The sequence below is a fragment of the Anopheles coluzzii genome, chromosome X (assembly GCF_943734685.1).
Source record: "Anopheles coluzzii chromosome X, AcolN3, whole genome shotgun sequence".
Lineage (NCBI taxonomy): Eukaryota > Metazoa > Arthropoda > Insecta > Diptera > Culicidae > Anopheles > Anopheles coluzzii.
Genome location: NC_064669.1, coordinates 4,496,294 through 4,515,235, shown reverse-complemented (window position 1 = coordinate 4,515,235; position 18,942 = coordinate 4,496,294). Strand labels below are relative to the sequence as shown.

The 18,942-nt window shown below is 51.0% G+C and overlaps 4 protein-coding genes across 13 annotated transcripts in view; 2 read left to right on the top strand and 2 right to left on the bottom strand.

The window, feature by feature from the left end:
• LOC120949719 (protein phosphatase 1H) overlaps positions 1 to 18,942 on the bottom strand; it is a 118,891-nt gene that overhangs the window by 71,266 nt on the left and 28,683 nt on the right. The gene's annotated exons all lie outside the window — the stretch shown is intronic.
• Positions 1 to 18,942, bottom strand: part of LOC120959623 (serine protease HTRA2, mitochondrial) — a 377,171-nt gene that overhangs the window by 356,684 nt on the left and 1,545 nt on the right. The gene's annotated exons all lie outside the window — the stretch shown is intronic.
• LOC120959569 (allantoinase) lies at positions 725 to 3,165 on the top strand. The gene is made up of 3 exons (XM_040383083.2): positions 725 to 1,673; positions 1,740 to 2,153; positions 2,219 to 3,165. The coding sequence occupies exons 1-3, from the start codon at positions 1,503 to 1,505 to the stop codon at positions 3,140 to 3,142; spliced, it is 1,509 nt and encodes a 502-aa protein (XP_040239017.2). The 5' UTR covers positions 725 to 1,502; the 3' UTR covers positions 3,143 to 3,165.
• Positions 6,157 to 14,152, top strand: LOC120959265 (uncharacterized). Of its 7 annotated transcripts, none has more exons than XM_040382644.2 (5): positions 6,157 to 6,368; positions 6,525 to 6,817; positions 10,962 to 11,141; positions 11,216 to 11,440; positions 11,516 to 14,152. In XM_040382644.2, the coding sequence occupies exons 3-5, from the start codon at positions 11,049 to 11,051 to the stop codon at positions 12,785 to 12,787; spliced, it is 1,590 nt and encodes a 529-aa protein (XP_040238578.2). In that variant the 5' UTR covers positions 6,157 to 6,368; positions 6,525 to 6,817; positions 10,962 to 11,048; the 3' UTR covers positions 12,788 to 14,152. The 7 variants fall into 7 exon arrangements, with proteins under 7 accessions (XP_040238578.2, XP_040238897.2, XP_049465793.1 ...); XM_040382575.2 differs by having other exon boundaries at positions 6,158 to 6,368; positions 6,525 to 6,770; XM_040382963.2 differs by lacking the exon at positions 6,525 to 6,817 and having other exon boundaries at positions 6,157 to 6,322.

Genomic DNA, 18,942 nt, shown 5'->3' with positions numbered 1-18,942 from the left:
TCTACAATTGGCACTCCAACCAGTACCAGGAGAGATTCGGAATAGGTTACAGGAACAACATCAGGTCCTGAATATGTGATAAGAACAATATTAGTTTCTGGGCCGCAATAAAATGGTTTGAAATCTATTAAAGAAGCTGTATAGGAGGTATAGCGGTATAATAAAATCAAGATCAGGCCTTAAGCAGGCAACGGGTTCAGAAACAGTTCAAAGATTGGGTATCAGTCCCAGAATACATATAGCTTGGTAGCTCCTACTTCAAAAAATGGGTAAGATAATAAAAGTATTCAAAACTAGAACAGGGATCCAGCACTAGAGCGCGGTCGTGATCTATTTCAAGAATGTCAAAGGTCAAAACGAAACATTCCAGATCCGGGAATCGTTTTTCATCACTTCCCAGATTATCAAAGTTTTGGTATTTCAGCGCCAAGATAGTTTTTCGTTTGCAGTTCCAAGATCACAATCAGATATAGGCGAAATTGGAAAAGGCCTTGGAATAATTCTAATCGAGTACAATCCCGCATGGAATTTAGTAACTGAATCAGATTTTTGGAATTTGAAGCATTACATCTTTGACCCTGTTTCCAATAATTAATAGGTGCCTCTATGAAATGAGGTAGTTTTTTTAGGACAAATAAATGGAGAAATATTTAAATAAATAATAGAAACAATGACACCCTGCTTTTCATCATTCATGTGTGTTTTATTTTGTTACTTTTATTTTAGTACACGTAAAACCTAATATACTAAATAACTCACTGCCATAACAACAGCTAAAGATCTCTATTTTTAGTTGCGTTGCCGTGCGTCACAGAGTATTTTTGGAGCACCTAGAGCACCCTAAGACTCGTTATCGCATAGAGTATTTTCGAAGTGCAATTATAGGATCCCCAGCAGTTCCTGATTGTCTTGGACTTTATTTTTCTTTTTAATGAAACTGATTATACGCGGGGGCTCGCTTTAGCTGCCATCGGACTGCTCTGGCTACATAATATTTATTGCCAGTGATACGGTGCAATTTGCTGCGCCCCAAAACGAATCATCTTCTCCTTGGGTCGTATATGGCATGAGAAGATTTTTGTTATTATGAAGCTACGAAGCTTCTACGTCACACAGAGTCTTCCAATCACGTTGTACAACAGCTGTCCGCTACTAACACTACTAACTAACAATAAGATCTGACGTATAGTTCTGATGCCCATCAGTAAGCAGGCTCACTGCCAACTCCAAGTAGAAAACGGCACCTGATCCGCCACATCTACAAAAAATCGTCACCAGGTCCCGATCTGGCGTGATCGTACGGCATGGCCTGCAGTGTCCATTACGTACAGGAAACACACACACACACACGCATATAAGAGATAATGGGGAGAAAAAGATCTCGCTGTTGCGCATCGATCCTGGCAACAGAATGCGCAAAAGAAGACAACCGCGCACCGCGCCTTATAAGACGCACCGCACGCTCGCTCGTCTTCCAGTCTGCCTCAGGATAGGTCCTCAGGATGGACACCGTCTACACGAGCAAGCGAATCTTTCTGAACAGTGCGAGCCTGCCGGCGGAAGTGTTCCCCGGTGGGATCGTCGTGTCCGCCCACGACGGTAAGGTGACGCGCGTGCTCCCCTCCTGGGCCGCCGTTGAGCGATACCTGAAGGACAATGAAGGTGCATATGAGGTGAGTTGATGGACATTGGGACATTGGGATTTGGGAGAGTGTCTCACTAACACTACACTTCTGCAGCACTTTGATTTTGGCAATTTGATGCTCATGCCGGGACTGGTCGATACGCACGTCCACATCAATGAGCCGGGCCGTACCGAGTGGGAAGGCTTCCACACTGCGACCAAGGCGGCAGCAGCGGGCGGTTTTACCACGATCTGCGACATGCCGCTCAACTCGATCCCACCGACGACAACCGTAGCCAATCTGCGCGCCAAGGTGAATGCGGCGCGCGGCAAGATCTTCGTCGATGTGGCGTTCTGGGGCGGGCTAGTGCCGGACAATCTGCCCGAGCTGCGCCGGCTGATTGCGGCCGGTGTGTTCGGGTTCAAGTGCTTTCTGTGCCCGAGCGGCGTCGAGGAGTTCCCGCACGTTACGGAGGAGCAGGTGATGGAGGCGGCACGCCTGCTCGAAGGAACCGGTGCAGTGCTAGCGGTAAGTGAACCGAACTTCCTCGAAGTCGAAGCGAACTCTTAATCGACGCACTACTCCACGTCCAGTTCCACGCCGAGGTAGAGTGTCAGCGGCTGCAGAGTGACTGCCCCAGACCGCTCGACCCGCACAAGTACCGCTCGTTCCTGCAGACGCGCCCCGACACGATGGAACAGCGGGCGATCGAGCTGGTCGCGAAGGTGGCCCAGCGGCACGACGTTCGGGCACACATCGTGCACCTGTCCACGGCCCGCGCCCTGCCAACGATCAGAGCGGCCCGGGCGCTCGGCGCTCGCCTGACGGTGGAAACCTGCCACCACTATCTGTCGCTGGCCGCCGAGGACGTGCCGGACGCTCGCACCGAGTACAAGTGCTGTCCGCCGATACGCGGCCGCACCAACCGGGAGCAGCTGTGGCGCGCCGTGCAGGCCCGGGACATTGATTTGGTCGTGTCGGACCATTCGCCCAGCACGCCCCAGCTGAAGCTGCTCACCGACGGCAAGCGGCAGGGTAACTTCCTCGAGGCGTGGGGTGGCATTTCCTCGCTGCAGCTCGGGCTGCCCCTGTTCTGGACCGGCTGCCGGCGGTACGGGCTGTCGCTGCAGGAGACGGTCCGCCTGCTCTGCACCGAGCCGGCCCGGCTGAGCGGGCTGGACCATCGCAAGAGCCGGCTGGACGTTGGCTACGACGGGGACATGTGTGTCTGGGATCCGGAGGGTACGGTCACCGTCACGGAGGACATGCTCGAGTTCCAGCACAAGGCGACGCCGTACCTGAACCGAACGCTTCAGGGCGTCGTGCATGCAACGATACTGCGCGGCTCACTGATCTATCAACGCACGGACGTGCCAGCTTTTGGGCCACCTTTGGGCAGTATACTGCTCGATGGTCCTAAGGCAGTAGTTCAACGAGAGGAGTTGAGCAAGAGTTCAACATTGGCCGCAGGAAGCATATCGGTTGAAGAATTGGAAGATGATGATATAGATTTGTAAAAAGAATACATATATATATATATATATATATATATATATATATATATATATATATATATATATATATATATATATGCTAGGGTAGAATAGCTATAAGTAATAAGATAAGTCATATGGGTAAGAGGCAAACTTGAATACACTGTTACAGACGGCACGTACAGATTTCGTAACCACCTGTTCTGCGTCGAGCACGATGGCGTTGAACTGACAGCACTCGATTGCAGGGTCATTGCGCCAATCCGATCCGAGATTAATTGAGCTGAGTGGAAAGTTTCCAGCCCTTGTTTTGGTTGGTTTTTGGTCAGTAGGTCGCATTATTGCCGGCTGATAAGCGGGGTGCGACGACACAAACAGGCGTTGGGTATTCAACGCATATGCGCTCTGTTGCGCGACGGCTGTTCTTGAAAACTGGAAAAAGGCGTATTAATAGCACCGAAATGACCTGCGGTGTGACTCTCTTCGGTGGGAGATTTCCATCAAAGCAGCTAGGGACGTGCCTCCTCGTACGTGCGGGCGACAGTAACCTATCTGCTGTAGCTCCTATCAGGCATTGCAGAAGCTGTTGAATGCTCTTCAGTTCTTGGAAATGCCAAATAGAACTTTTTTTTTTAGGGGGACTTCTTCCATTTCGAACCTCCAAGGCTAAAAGGCCATCGTGGCATGGATTGGTGCTGCTACTGATAGTGCAAGACCCCCCCGCTAGAACCTGACTCTTTAATCTAGAGTTCAACGCTAACGACTGTTGGGATTATTGTTTAACCACCTGGCTAATCGCAATTGCTCTCGTGTACTTTAGAGTCTTTAACAGGTTCGTCTCCTGATCTTCTCTCTCTCGTAAGCCTGCTAACTCCAGGATGCTCGATTCCTAGCTGCAGCTTTCCATCCATGAAGACACCAGATCTCCGACAGGTTTTGCTTCACATGATCCTACCATCGAGATCGCTGTGCTCTCCTGCGCCTCGTGCCGAACTAGGGGAAACTACATGCTCGAACACACCAACAAAAAAGGTTCGGAGGAAGCATCGTTCAAACAGGCCCGGTGCGTGCTCGGATGGTAGAAGAACACCGGGCAAATTATGCGACATATCTCATTTTTTTCGTTCGGTTTCGAAGTCTTCTGGATCTCAGCAAAGGATTATGCCAATAGCAAGATTCCCCTGCACAATGCGTCTCCGGAATTTGATGTTGTTGTCGTTGCCCAAAGTAACGACCATCCCAAGATGGCACAACATATTCGATATTGTTCGATAACGGGAGTTAATGTGTTTTGCGTCTGCAAGCATATCTTTATGTACAGCATCAAGGCTAAGGATGCTAGGGTGTATCAAAAAGTAGTGATCTAATCTGGTGATCTAACCAACACGAATCTTGGCTCTTTCACGGTGTCTCCGACCTTCCCAGGCAGCCAACGGACATTATTCCGCCCGGAAACCACACAACCGCTCGATGGAGTATCAAATGTCGAGCTGACAATAATTTTAGGACCACGTCGAGATATATCCACGTGTATGTGTGTGTTGCCAATATAAAGGTTTCAAGCTGTCGAACACAAATGAGTGACTAAACATGTATATAAATCTAGAAAAACACACACACTCATACGCACGTATACAAAATGTATGTTTCGTTTTCGTGTGAGTCGATGACGTCATTTGTTTGAAGTCTGAATTTGAGTGTCTGAATCAGTGAGACCTGTCTATTACACCGATCACTACTAAGCATCATCAAAACAATATTGTTTGTTATGAGATTCAATCGTACCTATTGGAATATTTTTTTATAGAGACGTTGAGCCTGTTGGTCTGGTTCGCTCGCTACACATTAGATTATAATTTGCTGATAGGTTGAGCCGTCAAAATGTTATCAGATCACGTGCAGGATCTGCTGCAGCGGATGACACATCCGTCTCAAATCTAGCACCCCTGTCACCCTGTGCCAACGTGCCCGCAGCAAGCGCTCCCGAGATGCAAAACGCCGTTTTGTATGTGCGGCTCTAGCTTTTCGGGCGTAAAATCTTTCGGGCCTTGGAGAAATCTTGCAACTCCCAAGCAAAGGCACACCCGCGGCAAAGATCACTGTCGGAAAGAAAAAAAAAACAAATCCTGTTTTTCGAAGCCCGGATAAGCGCAAAACCGATTCTACGCCATGACGATACTGTAACTTGCTGTAAGCTCATTCATCTCCTGCCGAGCTTTTGCTTTTTGCATACGGGGGGCCACGGTTCTGCGATATCAGTCTGCGCTCCACACCTCTAGGGATGTAGGGTTGAGCCGTCGCAAAGCTTCCAACAGACAGGTTCGCTGCTTGCGCGTGCATCAGTCGCTCGCTCGTTCTCCCGCACTCTCGCGCAGGCTCCCCCGCCGCTCCCGTCCCATCCGCAGGACCTCTGCCCGCTCTGCACAGCGGCTCACATTAGAAGCCCCCTCCCCCAGTAGACGAAAGTGTGCCCTCCGCCCTCGTTTGGCTCATATCAGGTTTTTTTGTTTTGTTTTGTTTTGTTTTTTGGTCGCTCAGCGCCGTTTCGCGCTCATGCTGTGTCTCCGTTTCTGTACTCGCCACTCTTCATCATGTACCGGCTAGCGTTCTCGCTCCCTGTCTCGCTTGAACACACCGCACTCGCACAGGATCCCGCTGTCCCCAATAGCGCCCAAGGAAGCCCAATAGGGGAAGCGTGAGGGAGGGGAGAGGGGGCGCAAATGTCGCGCGAGGTCGTGCGATGTGGCGTGAGGCGAATCAGATCGAGTCCGCCCGAACCGGGTACGGGGCAAACAAAAACAAACCCTCCGGAGCGTTAAGAAAGCAAAGAAAAAAAAACACACAGTTTATACATGGAGTGGTGGGATTGAAGCTGGTTCTTGCTACTCCGGGAGGAGAGCAAGAGAGAGAAAGAGAGAGAGAGAGAGCACGAAACACAGCAGAAAACCTGCCGTAAGGTGACACCACCGCCGCCGCAGCCGCAACACTCTCTAGGCGCTCGATCTCTCCCTGCGCAAACTTCTGCTCCTTCGGCAAAACATCACAACCGCGGGCGGAAGGTGCTCCCACAGATAGTGGTGTGAAGGTTTTTAGCCGCGAGTATCCGAGAGTATCTCCCACCGCGCCGCAGCACGGCTTAGCTCATTCGACTAGTTAACGCCGGACGGTACGGAGCGGGCTTTTGCAAATCAGACCCGCAACACCGTAAGCAGCCTAGACGACATAAGCGCGCTCCGGTGGTTGTGATAGGGTAGGGGTCTTTACACACACACACACATACACATACACATACACCGACAGCATCATTGAAACCATACAAACACTCAAACATACACACATACACTGAAGACAACAAACACGCAAACGGTTGGCATACCTTTGTATCAGTGATGTCTTGCATTGCTAGATCTGTTTTTGCTGCTGTGACACGAGGGTGACCAGCCGCAAATACTAAGTGCTGCGCTGCGGTGTCGAGCGTCCTAGTACCGAGACCGGGAGAGACAGACAGCGAGAGAGAGAGCGAGCGAGCGAGCGTGTGTGCGCTTAGTAGCAGCCCGATAGTGTCTGAGTGTGATCCTGCCTTCTGCTAACGTGCGAGTCTGCCAGATCGACGTGCTCTACCAAGTGGACCGCGCGTTTGGGCACACAACAGGTTTGTGGGCGTAGTTTTTTGACGTTTGGATATTGAAGTGCCAAAAGGTAGTGCTTGAAGTGTGTACTAACTCTGTGTAACTTGCATAGTGATCGTGTGTGTGTGTGTGTATGATGGAGATGCTCCCAGAAGTTTGAAAATCCCAAATCTGAACAAATCTGAACCAAGGTACTGCATCTCCCGAGTGGCTTGAGGTGAAAGCAGTCAGCGGGAAGCAAGATAGGCATCAGACCATGATCTAATCACCAATACACGGACCTGGTGTGTTGTGCTAGACATAATAATCTGCAATCAATACTAAGGTGATGCCATCAATCAGACAGCGTGAAGCGGGAACGAAGTCTTATTTCGCCACGTGATGACACGGCACCTGTCTTCCTGGAATTGGCAAATGTGTACTTCAAGGACTTCAAGACTTGCCAAGACCAGAAATGCCAATCCAATCCTTCCAAGCGAGCGGTTTCCTAGAATCAGGGACAGTGCTACTCGTTAGCCGGCGATCGTTATCTCCCCTGCATCTCCTCCAGGAAATGGTTCCCACATGCAAGTGCCCTGTGAACTAGTAGCGGCAGAGTAATGAGTGTGTGTGTGTGTTTTTTTTGTTTTGCCCCTCCTCACCCTTTGTTTACCGTTTGTTTTCATCTTCCGTAAACAAGGCTCGCGGCAATTTGTTTGCCTGTACTGTACTGTGGTTAGTTTACCAACTGCTGGCGTGCAAACAGTCACACACCGATGGCAATGGCGACGCTGGCGGCATCGAATGTCCCAATGTCGCACGTCGCAATCGGAGGAGCATCCAACGAAGACGGCGCAATATCAGACACTCATCAACTGCGATGCAGGCGCAGTTTACAAGTCGGGGCGCATTCATCAGCGCGAGCTGGCATCATATCACGTTCGCTTCTTAATGATCCAGCCAGGGCCCGCTAGTTCGCAGAACTGTCTAGAAGTTTAGGTCGAAACGGTGCGACCTGTCGGTTTGCAAAACAGTTACGTCCTGTGCTAGGCCTCTGAGTCGACTTCAAAAGAAAATAGGGCCTGCTTATTCTACCCAGTAGAGCTGTTGTACAGATTTAATAAGTAGGTACAAACACACACACACGCACATACACTCAGATTGCGCGACTCGGCTAGAAACGGAGATACTGGTTGGGCGACAAGCAGTTAATTTGCATCTAATTAACTTCACACGCCAGATACGCCTTCGCCCCGTAGCCTTGCAGCGCACCGGTTCCAAGCGTGATCTCGGGTCCAGCGGGCGCATGTGTGCCGAACCTGGAGTGAGCCTGGTCAGTGCATCCTTTTTTTTCCCCCCAGCAGTAGCAGCCGGATCTCCCGGGGATCTACTCCATCAACCTGCTGCCGCTGCGCAAATAGGCGGAGCCGTCCAGATGGCCGATGCGGTGCGTTGTTTGCATACTGCAATTAGGCGTACCGAGACGCATGCAAAAACCACTTTTCCACATTCCACAGGGGGCTGCCGGCACCCGCCGTACGCTCGAATCGTGCATTCTACCCTTACCTACTCCTTGTATACCCCTTATATAAGGCACCTAATGCCAGGCCGAGGTGTAGAGCAGCGGGAGCACTTACATCAGGGCCAGGGAGCTGAAAGAGGTGGCACACAAACACTTTTGCACTTTTTCTTCCCAGGGCTTTGGCTTTCTGCACAGACTCCCCGCATTTTTGCTTCTCACTACACAGGGGAAGGCAGGGTGCTACGTGCCTAAGCGATCACCGCGCCACTATGCACCGTGTAATTAAAAGGCAGCGCTGCTAGCTGGTGCACTGCCGGGAGGTAGCCCAACTTTCACCCGACGACACTTCTCGGGCGGGATCGGGAGGCGCTTATTAAGCTGAAGCTGCTTTGCGCAAAACGACGGTAGTCCACGGCCGCGAGAGAACATCTTGGAAGCTGTTGGAAGTTTGCTAAAGCTCTTTCAACACTGTGCACATTGAGTATCCTAATGTCTGGGGCATGTCACTAGCTAGAGCTAGGCAAACTTGAACTACAAAGAGTCCAGTAGTCCATTCATGCTGCAAGCAAACCTTCGGGGAGCAACTGCAGGCACCACTTTCACCATTCCTCCAGCGTTACGTACAAAAGACAAACAGTCTGCCCGTTCGGTCCCTTCCCCTAAGGCGCAAAGCGTAGCGTGACATTATTATTTCCTAATATTTAAATTCAACAACCGCTTTATGGACGGTGGACAAACATCCCCGTGCTGGGAGCCTGTACACACACACACACACACGCACATACACACTCCCACACTGGTTCCGAAACTGCCAAGACGAGTTTGTTAATGAACACCTGTCCTGCAAATTTAATCCCACACCTTTCCGATGAGTCATTCTTGTCCGATCTGGCTTGCCACGCCACGCCGCGATGGCTTTAAATCCGCCCCATCCCCAATGCTTGGTGAATGGGTGAACATTAATCATTGCCAGGCCAGGCTAGTGATGGGCCGCTTCCTGCTCTGACTGGTAACGGTCCAGCCAACTGGATATGTGTTCTCTCCAAGGGGTTCTCAAGGGGTTGTTGGCTGCGCATTGCGACCCTTACTGTTGTGTCTTGTGCCTTGCGCGATGTTCAACCACTACTAACTGTTTAGTTTTGGACAGTTCATTTGCCTCAAAACTCCTCTACAACGAGTTACTTGTTGGGAATCGTTCTGTTCAGGTGTCCCTGGACCGATTCTTGAATACGTCCTTATACACTAGGGACCGCTGTATTCTTCCATCAGACTACCAGGCTGCTTCAGAACTCAATTTTTGCACCTAACACATCTATTTTTGTCTGGAAATCAACTTTTTTTTTTGTCATGCTTTAGTAGCAATCATGATAAATTTACAAGGTATTACATTAGCATCCAAAAAAGCATGTACTTTCATTGTTTTTAATTAAAAATATCACATTTCAGGCCATTGTTTATGCCCTAAGAATACATTCCAACTTAGCAGACTCCACACACGTCCAATTCCACTAATGCGTTAAAGGGAAAACCTGTGCCTTAGAGTCAACGTTTAGTCGCAACGATTGCAACATGCGTAACTTACTTAGGAAATCCACTAGTAGTTTTTATTTTTTTTACATTTTACCGTAACGCTTCAGGTAACTGCTGTATCCGTTGCAAAGTAACTGGGTACCAAACAATCGCTTACTTGTAGCTACCGGTGCCTCGTCGTTACTTTTTATTAAAGAAAATCATCTCTAGATCCGTGAGCCCTCTTTCCATTTATTGCACACTACCACACTACTGAAACCTCTGCAATGAACATCGCCGACCATTTGTCTCTCGTTAGTCTGTCTTTTTTTTCTGTTTGATTAGAAACAAACGGGCGGTCCGGAACCGTACCGCCCGCAGCCGAATGGCCCAACTCTTGGGCTGCCTATCGGTGCGCGTGTCACCGTGGTGCTCTGCTAGAAGTTTCAGGCAGGTTCATGGGATTTTGCGTTTTTGTTTTTTTGTACTGCTTTCCGTGATAGATTCCACCCCTTTGCACGACTCTCTCCCCCCCCCCCCCCCAAAACAGCGCCAAATTATTCACCTCTCTCTCTCTCCCATTCTCCCCCAGCTAGCAGACGGGCAGCGGCAGCACAAGTAACACACGAAACAGGCACAACTATGCACGGTGTTAAGATTTCCATGCCGGCAGAAAACTTGTTTGGCAAGCGTAGCCGCTCGGCTGGGCGGCCACGGAATTTAGCGAACGGTCGGGCTAAGAGGCACTGTGCTAAGTGGCTGCTGCCGCTGCTGCGGTTTGGGTACGCCCGGATGGAGGCGGTGGGGGAGTGCTAGAACTAGTTTGCGCGTGTTCGGAACCGGCCACCAAACCACATTTGTCTACTTGGATAGGCGCGAGCTGGTTTTTGGGGGGGGGGGGGGGGGGGTAGGAATGGAGGGGTATAAAAACGATTTTCTAATCCCCCCCCCCCCCCCACATGCATCTTCTCGGTGGTGCCACTAATATTCACACTAGATGCAAAAATGATGGCTCGGTAGCCTGTTGGGTGGTGGGGGCACGTACTGGAAACTGAAACTAATACGTTGATTTTCTCTCTCTCTCTCTCTCTCTCTCTCTCTCTATCTCTCTCTCTCTCTCTCTCTCTCTCTCTCTATCTCTCTCTATCTCTCTCTCTCTATGTGTATCTCTCTCCTTCGAATCTTCGTTTTTGGGTTCAAACAGGCCCCAAGTGGACAGGTTTCTTCCTTTTTTTTTAGGACGGAAAATAGACACCGGTTGTGTGTGTGTCCAGTCGCAAGGCAGGCAGAGATGGCAACCGTGCCGCACGTTTGGCTAGCGCTGGCCACGGTGATCCTGGCCACGATGCACGGCATACCGGCCACGGCCAACCGGGAGCACAAGGTAAGCGACGAACCCTCCCGCTCGCACCAGGCGACTTCAACGCGTTGTTTCTTTTTTTTCCGTGTCTTTGACAGGTGCACAACATTGTGCTGTACCCGAACAAGCAGTCCTGGTGTACGACGCGCAACATCAGCCAGGTGATAACCGAGCCGGGCTGCAAGCAGGTGACGATCGACAACAACGTGTGCGTCGGCGCGTGCTTCAGCTACTCGATACCGCACACGGAACCGTCCGATCCGGGCGAAATCATCGGCCCGTACTGCGACTCCTGCCAGCCGTCCGACGTGTCGTACGTGTTTGTGAGTATAGCTGCCGACTGTTGTGTCCGTTTGTGTGCGGCCGCTCTGCTAAAACCCCCCCGCTCATTCTTGCAGGTGAAGGTGGACTGCACGGAGAGTGGCAACGCGAAAAGCCCGTACCTGTACAAACAGGTGCAGCTCATACACAACTGCACCTGCACGGCGTGCGACGAGCAGTCGACGCACGGCACGGCCGCACTCGTCACGAGCGACCAGCAGCCGGGCGGGGGCTCGCAGGAGCATCCGGCATCGGCGCACGACCAGCAGCTCGGGCACGATCACCGGCACCATGCGAAGCACGCGGCCGGGACCACGGTCGAGGCCGGGTCGGAGGAGAGCCCCTCCGACAGTGACATGATCCAGGACGACATACCCGAGATACTGGAGGTGGTGCACTACAGCGAGAACGACACCGAGCCGATCCGGCACACGCCCGTGCACGATCTGCAGTCGCCGCACAGCGGCACCACCTACCTGGAGCAGCAGCAGCTCAACCACTACGAGCACAACAGCCACACCGACAACGTGAAGAAGCTGCTGCACCAGAAGATCGTGAAGCTGCTGCGCTCGGTGGAGGAGACGAACTCGCACACCGACCGGGCCGAGCTGGTGGAGATGATACGGCTGATCAAGGGCACGAGCGACCGCAACTGGGACGAGCTGGTCGAGAGCCTGCAGTCGGAGAATGCGATCCTCGACTTTAACCGGCTCCGGTCGGAGCTGGTCGAGGAGGAGCCGCTCGGGGGCGGCGCCAACGCGGCCGACCAGGAGCCGGCCGGTTCCGGGCCGCCCGAGTACGCCGACCACCAGCGCCTGATGCACCATCAGTACGACGCGCTGCGGCACCGGGCGCACGGCGAGCCGGAGCAGCCGGCCGGCGAGACGCCGAAGCAGCACCAGCAGCCGGCGGGCCACCATGCGGTCGGCGAGCGGATCGACGCCCACCATCATCTGGGGCGCGGCCCGCACGGCTCGCTGGTGATACAGGCCGACCGGGCCGACCAGGAGGTGCACCGGAGCATCCAGAACGGGCACGAGATCACGGAGAAGATTCACATCCCGGCGCACGAGCTGAAGCCGAACCATGCCGGCACGGTGGTGACGTACGACGGGCACGGTCCGGTGCCGACCACGGCCGGAGCGGTCGGCGCGCTCGGTGACGGGGAGCCGCGGCGCGACCATCACTTCCAGACGCCGCACATGCACGCGCGGACGCACCACGGGCACGGCCACGGGCACCATCAGCATGCCGAGCATGGCGACCATACCGGCCAGCACCATCCGCATGGGCACGGGCAGCACAAGCCCCACCAGGCGGTACCGGCCACCGACACCACCGAGCAGTGACTTTCCGCCTAACGCATACTAACACACACCACAGCCTTTAGACATTAGAGAGCGGGGCCAGGGAGGGTGGGATGGTTGTGAGCGGTTTCGTGTGAGGAACAATAAATGAGAAAGCGTGTGTGTGTGTGTGTGTGTGTGAGAGAGAGAGAGAGAGAAAGAAGAAGAAGAAGAAGAAGAAGAAGAAGAAGAAGAGAGAGAGAGGAAGAAGCGAAAGAGAGTAATAGAGTAGATAATCTACTTCTTGGCAGGGCCATAACCGTCACGCAGCAAGGGTTTGTGAGCATTGCGGCAAATCTATTTACCGAATAACTTACATTTTAAATTTCTAGTCGCTAGTGGGGTTTTTTTTTAAATATTTTTGTTGTTGTTGTGTGTGTGTGTGCGCGTGGACGTGACTAGTAATTATTCAGGCGAGCGGAGTTTAAAATTCGGCAACACCATAGTCTAACAGCAACAGAAAAAGAAAGGCAGAAACGAAACTAACTTTTAGGTACGGATATAGGCGTTTTTTTTCCTTCATGAAACTGGCTGGCCATATTGTTGTGGGTGTAGCTCGTTTGGCGCAGGCGCAGGCACGATCGTATTGGTTATAGGGAAGAACAAAATTTTAAAATTATCCAAACAAAACCCCGTACACACCACCGCCACCACGTACAGAGGATATATATATATACATATATACATTAATATTGCGCAGAATTCTAAGTACCCAAGTAAAAGCTAGTGTTAAGGACAAGAAAACAACCCCCGCCGAACCCGGACGGGTGGTGGCTCGTATCGTTTGTTTGGCCGCTTTTACCGAAACCCAGATGTGTTGCAAACTATGTCTTTACGAAACCAGTGGAGCCATTGGAATTACTTCAACAAAGTCTACCGAACGGCTAGGGAGCTTATGCGTCCCGAACTGCTACACCTGAATATGTACGCTCTTGCTCGATTGCTACTTTCTAGGACAGTGAACCAAATGATGGGCTGCATCCAAGACCCCAATCCAAGACCCAGAAGTATTCTGGGACTAGTTCTACTGGGTTGGGATCAGCATCCAGTTCTTCGACTGGGTGTTCCAATTCCAGGACCAAGGCAGGACTGTAGTTCAGATCTAAGGTAATGCTGTGGTAATGGTAACGTATGAGATCAGTTTAAAAGCCACCATAGACTCGGACATCAATTCCAGAATCTGGAGCTGGATCAGGAACCCGGAATAGGTTCGTCGCCAGATCTAGGTCTTTTACTGATTTAAGAGCAGAATTCAAAGCGTGATAGGTACAGAATAATCCCCTCTATCATCAGAGCCTAGATCGGGAAAGGTCTGAAGATACATTTAAACTTCCAATAAAGTTTTGATCGATCGCCGTTGTTACACCATTTCTAGGGCGTTTTTTTAATATCTCAAAATTTTGGTTACTTTGCTCATTTGAAACGTTTAATATATTGTTTCTTATTATAACTATGTGTAGCAAAAATTAATGAAAATATGAGTCCTCCACACCCACGGCAGCTGGCCACTGAGCTTCCAGGCATGTTGGAGTTGCTCAACCCTGAAGTCGCGGAATAAAAATAGTCTAGAGCCAAGAACAACGCTATCACCGCTGCTTGCAAAAACCTACCAGCAACACAACCAGCAGCAGTAGCACAATCAATGAACCTGCTCCCCTTCTTCGATGGTGTCTAAAGGCGAGAGCAGAGCGCTGCCGGCAAGCCTGTGACCCTGGTAGCCGGTTAGTTTAACGCCCGACCGTTCACACGAGCGCCGTATGTGGCCGTACAGGACTGTCAAGCGGGCCGTGCTGTCAAACTGACTTGACGGGGGTTGGCGCAACAGTCGGTTGGCTGTATAAATTCTTTTGGCGCTACAGTAGACGTCACAGCGGATGAATGGATTTTAAAACAACAAAACTCAGACATTTCTGAGGGAGTAGCAAATGAGAAAAAAAAGGTTTGTAAAGGTACTCGTTTTTCGGTTGTAATTCAATTTCTATTCCCATAGGGCACCAATCAACGCAGTAACCGAAAACTCATACACTGCGAAGCCTAATCTTTGATTCCCGCGCATTCCTGCAAAGATGGCCACAGGTAGCCAGCATCCTCCATCCGTTTGCGCTTTTGCAAATACAAAAATAAGCAAATGCATTTCGCTGACCCATTGACCGGTTCGCTGTTCAGTATTTGTGTTGACGGTTTAGGAAAGAATTCATTTCTCCTTAGGTGCGTTCGTCACCGGTGTGCGCATTTACGTACAAATGGGCATAGAAATCGGCTGTTCGTTTTGCGCGGCTACAAGGAACATCCATTAATTACGTGACGGTCGTAGAAGCGTGTTTTTGCTTCAAAAGTTGCTTCAAAAGGGGTTCGAAATTTTGTTTCGTTAAACACATTAAGTTACTCGGTACATGTTTTGGCACGCTGAAGATCGCTGCTTGAGTTCGCTTTTGGCAGTAGTTCAACAAGCAGGCACAGCAGCAAAGTTCCAGGTCACTCTTGGGCATTCAACTTTGCCAAGAACCAAATCGTCGGACAAATGTTATGCATTCATAGCTAAAAAGTTCGTTACACGTTCTTAGCAAGCATCTACACAGCATGCTAACCAGCTGCAAAGTTCCAAATAGTTTCATATGCTTACTAAAAAGTGTCATTGTTTCATCTCTTAATCGATCACAAATCAGCTATCGAGCTCGGGCTGGCTTATTGGGTAACTAATAACACAATTTGCATATTAAACGCGTCCCAAAACGTCATCAATTCAGATAGGTTATATCAGCAATCAGCAAGTCGCTTAATCTGTCAGGCCCGCGAAATAATTGTTTAGGATGTCTAGATATTTAGATTTTAACCCACACTAGCTTCTTCTTCTTGGCGTGATCATAGCCTACGTGGTCATGCCAGCCTGTACAGGCTATCGAGACTTCTTGGCAAGTACCACGTAGTGATGGGTAAATACAATGTTTTTCCGGAGTCGGATTGATCCGACTCCGGCACCCCTCGGAGTCGGACTCGGAGTTGCTCCGGACTTTAGCGGGGGGGGGGGGGGGGGGGGGTAAGTGGTGCGTACGGGCCCCTCGGACACCCTCGGACTTATCGACTCCGAGTCCGGATCACTCCGGATTACTCCGGATCACTCCGGATCACTCCGGATCACTCCGGATCACTCCGGATCACTCCGGATCCGGAATGACTGTCCATTATCGTTTAGACAATTCTTGATGAGTTCATTGACTTTCAAGTCGTACATCTAATATGTACGAAAACTGATCCGGACTGATCCGGAGTGATCCGGAGTGATCTGGAGTGATCCGGAGTGATCCAGAGTGATCCGGAGTGATCCGGAGTAATCCGGAGTGATCCGGAGTAGTCCGGAGTGATCCGGAGTAATCCGGAGTGATCCGGAGTGATCCGGACTGATCCGGACTGATCCGGAGTCGAATCCAATTATGATCCGGAGCCGGAGTCATATTTTGCGCACCGGAGTCGGAGTTGATCCATGACTCCGCTCCGGATTACCCATCACTAGTACCACGCAGCCGGATAGTTTGTTTTGCTACGGGTATATGGTCCATGCGAGGTTTGAACACACAACGGGCAAGTTTTAGGTGGGATTGGGCAAATTCAATATTTTGGAAATCATAAATGTCTAAAGATTTATAGTTATATGAATGTTAATGGACTTATGAAGGTCATAGATTCATGAAGCCTAGGAGATTAAAGCCGCCTTTGATGATTCGTGAATCTTTGAAGACTCATGAATCATTAGAGATTCAAGAATCTTAAAAGATTCGTTGTTGCTGTTGTTGTTGTTGTTGTTGTTGTTTGGTTTGCTATAGAGAATTTGAGCATTTGAACTTCATTCTTCCCTTTCAAAGATTCGTAAATCTTTAAAGACTCGTAAATCTTTGAAGATTCGACTCGAGATTCGAATCACTCATCAATGAAGATTCATATGAATAAATCTCAACGAAAGATACATGAAACCCAACACTAATACATATCCACCACCTTGTTTGTTGCGGTCGCTGCGTACCGCTAATGCTAACCTCTACAATATCTGACATTTGATGCACTGCTACCATGTTTATAGCGGCCGGCAGGGACAGTGAAAAAAGGTTAGCGTAATTCATGGATGCCCCCTGTTTGTGCACTGGTCTTGGGGACGCATTGGTCGGTTGTGGTTTTCAAACTCTCGAAACCGTTGCGGCCAGTAATTGTAGAACTAGATCGCTTGATTCTCACACAGTGTATCATAAGTGACCAGTGCACCATTTTGAACAGTATGTTTCGCAAACCATGTAAAGTAGAATTACACTTCAACCTTCTCCAAATATTATCGCACCTTCAATTTAGCGAAAAGATAAAAGTATATCGACCTTACCGTCGAGAACACGGCACGGATTCGATACGGTGGTGGTTGTTTTCGAAAAGAAAAGGGCCAAGGCGAAGCCAATTGCTCCAAACACCCAAACCGATATCGGCAGGAGTTCTCTCCCTCCCTTCCGAACCCTGCTGACGGCAAACGTATGACCCCCAGCTGACGCCCGAATGGCGGTGCTGTTGGTGAGTGTGTGTGTGTGTGTGTGTGTGCGAGTGGTTACGTTTGCCACTCTTCCCGGTTCAAACCCCATTTCCAGAAGGTTCAGATACGTGCACAAGCTACGCCAGCCTCCGCCCGTCCGTCCTGGGGGCATTTCGGGCCTCCGTTCTCCCCGCACGCTGGTGGTGCGCAAACGAAGCGGAACAACGCACCACCGCCCAGGGCCGAGCGGGCGGGTGAGACAGCGAGCAAGCAGGCGGGGAGGCGCACGACGACGGGAGCAAAGCAGAACCGAAGCTAAATTGCTTACGTCGCGATGACGTAAGCTCGTGGCGTAAACGGCACACAGGCAACTGTACTGTAGGAAGCACGGTCGGTCGACTGCCGCGCGCGGCCAGCGAAAACGCCGCGCCATGGATGACGTGATGCTGGTTGGCCGCGACCCCGTAGTTTTGACACACCGTACACGTGCGCTTGGCTGTGTGCGTGCGCGCGTTCATCCACCAGCGTTCCGTTCCTTTCCACCCCCCCCCCCTCCCCCCATCTACCAACCTCCTTCCAAATACGAAATTCCTGCTATTTTCGGTAGTCGGTTCGGTTGTGTGGCGTATTGTGCGCGCCCGCAGCTTGACAGCGCCCGGGGATTTTCACACATTTTTCCGTCGCGCGAACGATTTTCTCTCTCTTTTTTCTCTTGCTTTCTCTCTCTGTCTCTCTCTCTCTCTCTCTCTCTCTCTCTCTCTCTCTCTCTTTCTCTCTTTCCTACACCATCCAGCAGTACAAGATGTAAAGGGCTCGTGTCCCTCCCCGCTCGGTTTCTTCCACCTCTTCGCTGTGGTCGCATTTTTCAAGGTGACCAACACGGCCGACAGAACGGTTGGTGTGTGTATGTGTGTGTGTGTGTGCCGAGGACCAACACTACGCTGTTGTGGCGCGCTCTGGAATGCTCTGGATGGTGGATGGATGACGTCATCCGGTGATTACGTATGCAGGCGCTGACATCATCATCATCATCATCATTATGATCAGCAGCATCATCATCGTCATCGTCATGGCCATCATCATCGACGTCGTGTTTGCCCTACGTCACGCGGGCGAGAGAAAGAAGTAGATGCGGGCAAATTCAAAAAGGGTCGCTCTCGAGCCGATCTCCAACCGTTAGGCGAGGGGGGAGGGGGGAGGGGGGAGGTGGGTTTTGCCTTCCCCCACCCCCTTCAAAGCAGCGCGTTAATTTACGCGGCCGTTTACGGGTTTACTACTACGGCGGCCGCAAGCGGGTATTGCGATGTGTTGCGGCTTTTTAAAATTCCTTCACACTGGCCGCGAAACACACAGCGGGGTGCGGAGCGCGGGATTGGGGACGGGTTTTGTTGTTGTTGTTGTTGTTGCTTTTGTTTGTTGCGAACCCCCCTCCCCACCCTCAACCGGTACCGTACGTTGGGCGCGCGCTATCGCCACCGTCATCGGCAGCATCATCGGCCGCTTCTCGGCAACGCTCTCTCTCTCACATGGGACGGGGGGATGGCACATGGTGCTAGATGGGCGACTTGCTATCAAATTTCAGCAAGTTACACTCCACCGCGTGTGTAGGCGAGAATGGTTTGACACAGGCAAAGAGAATTTAGTATAAGGA

Excerpts from the sequence above, each read along its gene's own strand:
- LOC120959265 (XM_040382963.2), top strand. The coding sequence starts at position 11,049 with ATGGCAACCGTGCCGCACGTTTGGCTAGCGCTGGCCACGGTGATCCTG. Across the intron at positions 11,142-11,215 it reads CGGCCAACCGGGAGCACAAG|GTGCACAACATTGTGCTGTA; the intron begins GTAAGCGACGAA and ends TGTCTTTGACAG. Across the intron at positions 11,441-11,515 it reads CCGACGTGTCGTACGTGTTT|GTGAAGGTGGACTGCACGGA; the intron begins GTGAGTATAGCT and ends TCATTCTTGCAG.
- LOC120959569 (XM_040383083.2), top strand. The coding sequence starts at position 1,503 with ATGGACACCGTCTACACGAGCAAGCGAATCTTTCTGAACAGTGCGAGC. Across the intron at positions 1,674-1,739 it reads ACAATGAAGGTGCATATGAG|CACTTTGATTTTGGCAATTT; the intron begins GTGAGTTGATGG and ends ACACTTCTGCAG. Across the intron at positions 2,154-2,218 it reads GAACCGGTGCAGTGCTAGCG|TTCCACGCCGAGGTAGAGTG; the intron begins GTAAGTGAACCG and ends CTCCACGTCCAG.